General features: G+C 39.0%; 1 protein-coding gene across 1 annotated transcript; it reads right to left on the minus strand.

The window, feature by feature from the left end:
* Positions 1-621: 621 nt before the first annotated feature.
* On the minus strand, positions 622-8,942 carry LOC145907413 (uncharacterized). Its single transcript, XM_082994828.1, has 16 exons — positions 8,817-8,942; positions 7,285-7,415; positions 6,181-6,358; positions 5,664-5,861; positions 5,429-5,546; positions 5,114-5,232; positions 4,499-4,638; positions 4,043-4,178; positions 3,467-3,678; positions 3,127-3,284; positions 2,823-2,935; positions 2,389-2,527; positions 2,204-2,329; positions 1,887-2,103; positions 1,102-1,195; positions 622-782 (listed from the first exon to the last, which is right to left on the minus strand). Exons 1-16 carry the CDS (start codon positions 8,878-8,880, stop codon positions 622-624), a joined length of 2,304 nt encoding a protein of 767 aa, XP_082850954.1. The 5' UTR covers positions 8,881-8,942.
* Between the last annotated feature and the right edge of the window lie 2,207 nt (positions 8,943-11,149).

The raw sequence follows: 11,149 nt of genomic DNA on the forward strand, positions 1-11,149 counted from the left end.
CACTTTAAATTTAGGCGTAGCTGCCCTAGCATTGTTCCGGTACTGATATTTTCGAACATAATTTGTTGTCTTAACCACACCTTGGCACAATTAAGCTCATTTCAAGATGCAAAGGCTCAGCAAAAATAAGTCTCGTCTTTTGGCAACAAAAACTTCTTCAAAAAAACATGACGTCACTGAATCTGTTTGTTCCTTTCCTCGACTGAAACTTACCGTGGGATAGAAATCATACTCGGTAACACTGATTCATGATTTTTAGGTGCAGCGTTGATGATATTTTGAAATCTACTTCGAAAATTTTAGGAGATTTATTGACCGAATTCAACGTTAGATACTTTTAAACCTGCGGACGATTGGAATGTTAGAAGTTTGAATTGATAGCTTTGAGCACTTGTTTTAGCCAAGAGTTGAATAGAATGGGTTTCTTTAAAAGGAAAATCCTACATTAACTATCACTGACTACAGTATTGCTCCATTGTGTTTCAGTTTACTGCTAATAATTCTTTACGTAAATCGGTTGTTATTTTCAATTTTCGTTCCTCCGACAAAAGAAAGCATGACAATGATTCGTGTGTATTGAAAATTTATGACGACGCAAAATAATGTACACGTTTCTAAGTACTACGCTGCCTTCCCCTGTTGCCGCATAAACAAGGACACTGTGACGTAGACAATCAAACTTCCGCTCGCCAACACGACAATCGAGGTCACGCTGTTTCCGATGTCTGACGTCGCGTCATAGGAAGAGCGGTCTCTCTCCCCCTCAAACCGGTTGCGTAAATCTGAAAAAAGTTAGAAACTGGAATTTGCATGTTTTAATATTAGGGGGGAGGGGTTGCTGTTTCTCGCGAAAGCTAGTGTACATTTTTCAAAAAAACAAATCAGTTCTTTTGAAGAGTGCGAAACCAAGAGAATTCAGTTCGTAGACATAAGACTGATACGACAATTTTAACAAGAAATGTCACAATGCTTGTTTTTAACAACGTTTTGGGAGTTGTTTCGGATTTAACTTTACTTTGGAAGTATATCAAGAGTTTCAAACAGTCCCCATACCACAGCCGCGCAATCGACCGACACCAGTATGACACAGAGTAAACTTACGCGATTCTTGGGGCGTGACGATGGTGATTCGCTTAGACACGGTCACGTGATATGAGTCAAGATGCTGGTCACGTGACTTGAGTTGGCGCGGATCCTTTGAACAAAAAATATGGTCATGATTACATCTGCGTGTGGTTGTGCAGTCAGCAAACATTTTCACTGACGTCACGCTTATTCAACCACAAGATTTTGACGGATTGTCCAACTTTGCAATTTGACGAGTATCCCGCAAAAATGTCTTTCTTTTTTACGGTTTCTAACATGTTTGTTGGTTTCACGAACATGTTCCATTTCAAAATTAGCTCAGATATAGCTCATAAAACCCTTCATATTTTGAAATAAAACCCTAGCGTTTCTGGGTATTGTTAAACTGATGTTGTTTGCCATCCATTCGACAAGAAGTTGTTTTAAACTTGTCCCCGGAGAAATTTTAGAACCTCTCTTCTCAAAAGTAGAACGAGGTCATTAGGATGAATCACACGCACTCCACACAACGGACAGACAAAATGTTGACGCAACAAACGACGTTATGACGTCAGAGATTCGATTTGCTCTCGGCAAGTTGTGTTTGAGTATGTCAAAGAGGTATAATTGGTAATTTTATGTTGTGATTGTTGCAATGCTAACATGACTTTTCGAATGTTGTACAGTAAATTATTCAGAGAATTAGTTTGCGCAGGGTAATATTTACTTTTGAAACTTTAGTGTATAATAAGCAACGGAGTCAATAATATGTTTTGAGTGAGCTTCCTGTCTGTGGGTGCAAATATAGTTTAATTTTTTACCTTTGACATTCGGAGATTTCTTTTTCGTCTGCTTAACGAATTGCCGCTAGACGGCACTGTCGAGTTACCAATGTTCAGAGCCTGCAGCAACTCAGTAAACATGTCGGCTTGGTCTTCAGTCAGTACGTTGGTTGAGGTGTCTGGTGGTGAGGTTGTAGCGGCCACTCCTCGACACACGGGGGCGCACTCTTCGAAACCGGTGTCGCACACGTGCGCCCTATAGCGGAATAAAGTTTGTTTGTAAACAGCACAAACCATTTCATTCTATTTTTTCTAGTATGGATTTTGTAATATTAAATGTTTTAGCGAAAACCCACTTGCACATGATGAATATGTCGTTGGTTTCAGCTTGCAAAGCCCACTCGAAAACCCTGAACGCCCAGCGCCCACTAGTGGAAACGCCATTCTCCAAAATTGTCGTAAAAGCTGGATTCGTCGAACAACTGTGACGATACGATGACGTTACAATGGCCTGGTAAAGAAAACTAAAAAAGAGATTTACCTGTTGATGATGAAATCGTAGATTGGAGTGCGTTTGTCTGTTGTGTCTGTTGCATAACAATGGTCGAGGACAATGACCTCGTTCTGTTGGTCAACAATGGATATTGCCACCATATCTACCGACACGTACAGAATTTCACCTGTAATGAAGAGGAAAGCAGGTCAAAACTCGTTAAAACATTATTTAAAAAGCCGTTAGTTATGCTAAAATCTTGACTAACACAAAAAACACGGACTACAGACAGCAGTACACTGATCCATCCCTCATCAGTGTGTAGTTTTTATTACTGCCCGCTCTCAATGATTATATTATGATTCTCTTGCATCTACAAAGATACAAAACCAGGCGAATTCAACACGTGTGCTGACCCACAATGCATTCGTTTAAACCCTGACCTACACCCAGACTCAACAATAGAAATAATAAAACACCACCTTCTGCAATCCTTGTTGGTCCGGATAGAAGTTGTGAGGGAAGAAAGTTGTCATTTCTGTACAGAGACATGTCGACCACGAATGTTCCAAAACCTGTTCTGGTCGCTAGAGTTCTAAACAATTGTCATCATTTAATATAATGTAACATGTTGTAATCTGTTGACAAGTTATATGTGAATACATAAGAACTATACCAGTGTTTCTCAAAGTTTTTTAGTGGTCTCCAATATTTTCTTTTCGCAGTTGTAAAAAGGTTAAGGACCACGGAGCTAAACAATAGAAATCATAGTTTCGAGCGTTCAACCTGGTGGCTGGTTTAATCCCGAAGCCCAGCCCAGTAGTCATGTTCAGTTGTTTGTTGTAAACACACTTCAAGTCGAGTAGAATCACCGTTGATGACGTCACGCCGTGAGTTTGGCGCCACAACACTTTGTTTCGTATCGAGTACTCCTCACCAGTTACCTGTGACGTAATAAAAGGTTTTAGGGAGTTTTTTTTTCTAGCACCCAAAAAAACGGTTGATATGACGTCACCAAACTTGTTACATTGGTAAGTGACAAACGAAGCATTAAACAAAAAAAGCGTAGGATTGTTGTTGTCTGCAGAGCATGGATAAAAGTCAACCAACAACAACGCCATCTTACGTTTACAGTTGAGCCACAACTTCGGTCAATAGGTGGCGGTATTGAGAGTACGTACTGGGCGCCATCTTGACTCAACTGAGCGAAACATAAAGATGATTCGTGACCTTGAAAGTGAATCAGCTTCAAATCGTCAGTCAGTCCTTCATCCGGAATAATTCGTCGATCGAACGAAATCGTGATGGAATCGTTACCGCATGAGAGCGAGGGACGGTCTACGAATACGGATGAGGTAAATATTTTTAGGGGGAATATATTTGCAAAAGAGTGGCGCTTTAATGCATGACATAACGCTGCAGGTGTGAATGCAAATAACTGCATATAAATTACGTGCAAAAAAGCCATAATATTGGAGAGCTACATACAGTACAGACGGATCGACGTTGACCGAAAGGTACCACAAAGTGGAAATCTGTGTGCCTGCAAGTCTACCAGCTAGCACAGTGCTACATCAACAGCTGCACTGGTGAGACCTTACAGGTCGAAACAGTGCGTGTACGCCCTGTCTGCAGCTTTGCATATAATTATTAGTAAACACATCAGTGCGTCCACAAGAGTTTTAACAAAAAATTCACTCACTGAAATCACAGTTCCTCCCAACAAAGTTTTCCACACATGAACATCGATACCCCCTCGCCAGAGAGGTCACGGGGGAGCAAATCCCGCCATTTTTACACGGATTTACGTCACACGGGCAAGTACCGAGAGTGCACCACTGAAATATTTTATTGTTACAATAATCACAGCAATTAACATCAACAAGATCGGTGCTAGAACGGATTCGTTGTTCATTGCTCGTGTGTAAATGTGGAGGTGTTTTCATATATTACGCTTACGCAACAGCAACCAAATAAATAAATAGGCAAATGAGTGCATTCGGTTGATTTGCTTCATTAATAATATCAGGAAAAACTCATTATTCTACACCACGTGTGTGGCTATGGTGATTCTTGGTGCCAAATGTGTCGCACGCGGAAAGGTTTGGTTATGATTTTATTTTTTATGGATAAGTGATGTTTTGTGGTTATTTTTTACCTCAACGATGCTGTCAGGTCCAGGACAGAGCATGGATCCAGTCAAACCCCCGGTGCAAACCCGACTCCTGACTCTCGTTCCGTTCTGACAAGATTTCGAACAAACGCTCCAAGGACTCCACGTGGTCCAACCTATCATGCCTACGTCACAAAACAATTGGGTGAGTTTTCGCAAAACTTTAGGAATTTCCGCCTAATCCAAAGTTGTTCGGCTATGATAATTGAACTAAGGTGTTCCGTAAAACAAGTATTGCTACTGGTTTGCATCAAATTTAGAGCTGTATAAAAAGATATGATACATGTATATTTTCCGTAGAGAGAGGAATATTGGAACTAGGTTTATTAATACTGAACCCAGTTGTCTTGTGAGAGAAAATTTATGTCTGTGCTTCAATATTTTGTGATCATTGCTGCAATAAAACATGCTTGGCATCATCAGTAGTATTTTTGTGATCAAATGGGGATGCGGCAGAAATCAATTTAGTTTCCAAGCATCCCCCTATAGTCGCATTGGCCTGGTGGGGCCGCACTGACTTCAACCCCCTATCGTGAACGCAATCATCTGTTTTAGTAACAACAGCCACGAATATTTGGATTCACTTCCAAAATCTTTTACCTGTAGTTGTAAGATAGTTAAGCGGCCGGAAGCATTCGGGTCCGTGGTCGTCTTGTGTCGTGACGTCACTTCCGTTCACGTATGGGTCGTAACAGCAGTTGAATCTTTTGCATTGCTCCCTAAAGTACAAAGTAATTACCAATTTATTGGTTGCACAGCGCCCGTATATTCAAATAACTGACTTGAAACCAACAATGACATGAATGTTAGACAACTAAACATGCAACATTTAATGTCGAGACTGTAAACCCAGCCAATAAGCATCTACAAAACCTTCAAGTTAGTTTTGTAAACCTCCAAGCCCTCTCCCCATACCTCGTGATAAACTCCTGAGTTCCGCATGGTTTCCGATCTTTCGGTTGAATTCTGATGCATGATGGGTAAACAGGGGTATTCCCCGCAACTCTGAACCCCTCCGGTCCCTGGATTCCAGCTTAGGGATAAAATTATATTTTATTACAACGGATAGCGTACAAAATGTCTGTGATTCCAGCATTAAAACATTTGAACTAGCTTGAAAGTTTACTAGCAAGTTTTGTGATAATGTTACCGTAGACATCAGATAATGTCCTCGGGCACTTCTTGGCGTAGTTACAATTTCTTCTCTGGTATCGGTTCCCGGAACACTTCGGTTGCCTGAACGTTGGCGCGCACTGGCGGTACCTGGTTTGCTGACCCACGCTGCCGCAAGGTGGCGCGCACGAGCTCCACTGGCCCCAAGCCATCCAGTTGCTCCCACGTGACAGATCTGATGACGAAACAAACCCTATTATTCTAAAAATACAACAAAGGACAGCAGCGTTTGATGACGTAAATGATCAAACGTCTGTGATGTGATAATGACGTCATAATTTGTCGTTCAATGACCGAATATACAGGTGACTGACGCATGGAAATTCGTGTTGAATATTATATGGTGCTTTTCTAGCATCCTGAATGAAATATAACAGAAATAAAATGAAAAATAAGTTGAAGTCTCGTTTAACGGATTTCATTTTTCCCACATTTCATGCAACGTGTTTTTTGGAATGTCGCAAAATATTTCAACGATTCGCATTCGAACTTACAGGGGAGGCAAACTTTCCGGTAATATTTCTTCTTCCTGTCCGCACTCGTGGCGAGTCTGAAGGTGCAATCCCCCGAACATTGGCGCCTCCATGTGATTGTCTGTGTTGTGTACACGAGGCCTGGGCCGGACGCCAGGGCGTAAATCCTGTTCATCAGTTTTGAAGCCGATACGATGCCCTGAGGTGGAAGCAAATTGTTTATCCGGGGAACGAACAGAGTTTAAACTTTATTTCAAAAATTTGTTTGAGGACTTAAAAAACGTCATAATTTGTGTTTTTTGAACACTTTTTGTCAACTATGCTCAGATTATTCATTTATTTGTTATTTTTTGTTGCTTAAACCACATCACAAAACCGTTATCTAATTATTTTGTTTCACATTTTGATGGGAGGTTGATGAAAGTTATTTGACTCCCGGCATTAACTTTCACGGCGACAAAGGTTACAAGCTTTTTCCGCAACTTTGCATAAAATTAAGCCGTTTGTCTCACGAGTCCTTTGTTTTATTCAAATAAACGTTCTGAGACAATGGCTTAGGATTTCATACGAAAGCGGCTTCGGCCAACTCACTAAATTTATGAGAAATTAAATTTTAACAAGCGTAAAATTTTGTTTAACTTAAAAAAGGACGCGTTGCACACAAAGATGTCGAACATGACGTAATAATCGGGTGCAGACAAAACAAACAAGTTCGTGGTAAATCCTATTGTTTTCGTTTGCGGTGTTACGAGGTTTTGCAACAAGCGGAAAATGTGAGCTGTGTTTTTAAGTAAACTGTTGTTGCTCTCTGACGTTCGTTGTCATGGGAATGTTTTGGTTTCTTGCTGCTTTCCCACGTGTTGTGTATTACTCAGTTCACTGGGAATTTATTACAAACGTAAGGAAAAAGTGGAATGTCGTTGAGAAAGTTAATCTTTTTAACTCATTTAACATCTCTTATACTGGTTTTACCACTTAATCAGTTCAATGGCGGTTAATTTTAAATTCCTCAAACAATTGCAGCATTCACTGATTAGCGACAACTGTTGCCGATTTGACAATTTATATTTCTCTACATAATAAATAACTATTGTAATAGAGCAAGTCATTTATCCGGGTCTTTACCGTGCATTCATCTCCGAGAGAATCACAAACATCTTTCGCAACATTCAAATCTTTCAATAATATTGTTGTCGTGTTTCTCGTAACGAACTTGGGGATGATAGCGTTAGGGTGGACGGCGTACCGGCAAGTTTCTGAGAAGTAAAAAAAATAAATGATGATTTCTATAACATGGGCCAATAAAATTATGTTCAGATTTGTGAGGGAATTGGTTGCTGATGTTCCTCAATGAAGAGGAATTACTGGTTAGTTAGTTTTAGCGGAGTCTAGCCCTCGATTAGGCATTGTCTTTTTTTTGCAGAAATCGGCGATGCCGTGGGAGGCGAAACCGATATTGCTATTCAATAAACTATAGATGACAATTCGAAACATGTTGTTTCAAACAATTTAATTTATAAAGATCTATGTTGGTTTTCGTGAAAGCACAAAATCCGTCGCACAATTCCCAATATTTCTTCGTGCAAACAAAAGTTACAACGTGTGGAGTTTCTTTAACAACCGCTCCAAATATCTCGTGTTATCGTTTTCAATAACTCATCTCAACAATATTCGCAAAATGTTAACAAGGTTTGAGAAGACGAAAATGTTGCAAACTTTATCAAAACATCAGTCGTTCAAATTGTTGGTTGAATGCTTCCTTTACATTCCCCCAGAGCCGGATAATTTGTGGATTAGCGGAAAACACGACGATTAACACGTCACAATGCGTAGAACAATAGAAGCAAAAAATCGAACATGCGACAATACAATGCATTGTTTCTGGACAATGCAAACGTTCGAAAGCGAGTAGTGGTCCCAACGATATAGGGAGCATGTTTTGATGAAAAATTGAGTTTTATAAAAATAAACAACAAAACAATTTATATGTCATGAAAATTTCAGGGGTTCTTGCAGCAGTTTGTCAAACCCATCAAATTGATCTTAATCAAAATGTAAAGAGATGTAATAAAAAATAAACAGCTTTTGGTAATTTGAAACACTTATCGAAATCGCCTCTGTGACCTTTCGTGACATTCAGAACAGCATGGACCAGAAACACATCCCAACCCTGATGCTACTGCGACCTGCCCTCAAGGCAAAGTTCATCAAATACCAACTTCTTGTTATTTGCTTGCGTCTCCAGTAGAAAAACTAATAATGTTAATTTTTTATTTCAATTTTTCAGTCTTTTAACGCTCAACTGTTTCTCGAATTTTGAGTCAAAAATGAAACGAAAACATTGTATTTTTGGAGACCGTTTTCTTTTAGATTTTTGTTCCCTTGAACTTTTGTATTAGAGATACGAACGTAATGTGTAAGTATGCAAACAAACGGGCAACGACATGCTTTGAAATGAGTTATTCCAAAATCTAGTTTCATTTAATCTCTAATTTTGTGTCAAAAGAACGAAAAGTAATTAGCTTTGTGCATTCTTTAAGATTTTTAATATTAATTTCAACATCGATAAGTAACTTAGAAACATGCAACCGAGTAACGACTTGCCGTAATATAAAATGTTCCAGAATATTTTTTTACTTGTTTTAAATAATTTTTACCTCTGAACCCAATTGTTAAATGGGAAATTGCCACCAGAATGATGAAAGATTGTAAGCTGGTCATTTTGAGATATAAGCGATATTTCCTGTCGAAAGAAAGTTATTTCCACTACGATTCGTGTCGTACAATCCACAGTAACTTCATTCTTATTTGCTGAAAAATATCGAAAACAATTCGATGTTAATTTCGAGATTGCATACACCAGTGTTTCACAAAAAATTTGCAGTGAAAAATTTAACCCTTCAAGAAACCTTCAGTCTTTGTTGTATAACTTTTATCTTCAACATAAACTTCCATGACGACATTTGAATAAACTAAACTAAATATTAAATATTTCGCCAGTTTACAAGAAAAACTGATTTGTCGTTTTCTGCTACAAATGAATCGGACAACAATAATTGTCCTCGACAAGAGCAACATTTCTTAAACATAAATTGCCTCAAATTAACTTTTAATTTGCACCCTGCATAACAGCTGAAGAAAAAACTCTGAATATTTTCATAAAATTCAAGTATTTTCTCAAAAAAAAAGTTTAAAAATGGTTGCGCCCACTGAAGGGAAATCAAACCATGAAGTCAGTCTGCACTTCTCAAAACCCGCAAAGGTCGGACGTCACGAGTCAACTTTCCTGCGGGGGGAAAAAACGCGGCGACCGAAAACGCCCCGATAAAGAATCCCTAATCCTCCTCGTAAAACGTTAATAGCTTCGATGCCTGCAGTGTCACAGACACACGAGGTACCTGGTTTGCTTTTCTCTTGCTAATAAACAAATGAATGACGATAAACAACCACAAGTCCACGCCCGGTCATCAATCATTCGATTGGAATGGTTTATTTGTTACTAGAACGATATATGTGAGGGGTGGGCGTTTCGAAAAATACTTTTCAAATATTTACTTTATGCGTATATTTGCATGCGGCAAAATGGCACTAGTAATACGCGTTAATATCTACAGGCATGTAACCACATTATTTAGTAGTTTTCTGGCCAATTTCAAACAAAATCATTGTAATTTATTTAAAATAAAAGAGTTTTATTTTGGAAGTTTTTGGCAGAAAATAAAACAAATATTTTAAAACTTCAAATTTTATACTTTCTCGAATGCCCGCATTTCAGAAAACTTCCCAAACAATTCTGAAACTAAAATGTCATTTCGATACGATCCGCACATTCAATAATGTTGCCGAAAATTTCTTGAGGTCATACCAGAATTTTGCAAACTTTCTTAAAAAAGTCCCAAAACAGAAACTCCCATCACTTCCAATTCTTTGAACTTCTGCACTTTCCTGATCAAATTTGTGGTATTTCAGGTTATCTCTACTGCGGACAACAACCATCAAAACTTACCACAAATTACATCACCTCACTGTGACGACATAATGGGCAAGTACAAAATACAACCCCTCCACTTCTTTCCTGGAAAAAGTTGCAAACCTGTTTGTTTACAAACAAACGTGTAGATCCGCGCTCGCGTCGCAATTGTCTTGTTTAGAATCTCGTCTTTGTCATTGGCTTTGGGCACGCGCCGCTTAAAATTAAACACGAGCTTCTAAACCTTCAATTCTGGAGGAAACGACCGCTTTATTTATATTTAAAGGATGACACATGTTTTGTAACACGCTTATCCGATGTTTATTTTGTTATTCGTTACGTCACAGTTGCGATGTTCTATGTCGTAACAAATGACTGTGGTTAGAGTAACCATGAAGGTTGAGGATTAAGATTGGAAGAGTTTAAAATTCAGAGGCATCGCCCTTTTAAACAATTCAATTAATTGAAAAGATTCTTTCGCGTTTTCGCTCCTGAAATTTTAGAAGTTTCACAGCTGTAGAAAAGTTTAACGCAAGCTCAAATTCACCAACACGTTTTGCGTAAAATCTTTTGTTTCAATAAAAGTTGAGGCGCTAGGTTTTAAACAAACAAAGATTCCGCAACATTTCTTCGTCCTCCCGTCCAAGGTTAAGTCAGAAATAATGGCTTGGAAAGATTGGGATGCGATTTTTAATAGCTTTGGATTAAATTACACCCAACGGTGCCGTCAAAATTTGAGGTCAAAGAAGGGATCTCGTTGCAATCGACCGAAGTACTCCTGCTGTGCAATTGTGCCCGGGGCTAACTGCAGGTCAACATTTCAGCAGCTCCCTGGAACTCGATGAGAGCAATTTTGCAACCAGTCCGATCCGCTTACTTCAAATTAGGCTCAAGATGCCCCCAGGTAAAAGATAAAATCCGTACTCGATTCAAGTTCGTGAACTGTGTGAAAAATTCCGGTTGCTGCCAAAAATTATCCCAATTTAAAGGTTGGCGCCTTAAATTTGTCAAACAACAGTT

This window comes from Ascidia mentula, chromosome 6, assembly GCF_947561715.1.
Source record: "Ascidia mentula chromosome 6, kaAscMent1.1, whole genome shotgun sequence".
Lineage (NCBI taxonomy): Eukaryota > Metazoa > Chordata > Ascidiacea > Phlebobranchia > Ascidiidae > Ascidia > Ascidia mentula.

Bases quoted from the DNA above. Each gene is read 5' to 3' on its own strand.
- LOC145907413 (XM_082994828.1), bottom strand. From the start codon at position 8,880: ATGACCAGCTTACAATCTTTCATCATTCTGGTGGCAATTTCCCATTTA. The intron at 7,416-8,816 runs GTAAAAATTATT...TTTACTTCTCAG, and splicing joins TTTAACAATTGGGTTCAGAG to AAACTTGCCGGTACGCCGTC. The intron at 2,528-2,822 runs GTGGTGTTTTAT...TCTTCATTACAG, and splicing joins ACCAACAAGGATTGCAGAAG to GTGAAATTCTGTACGTGTCG.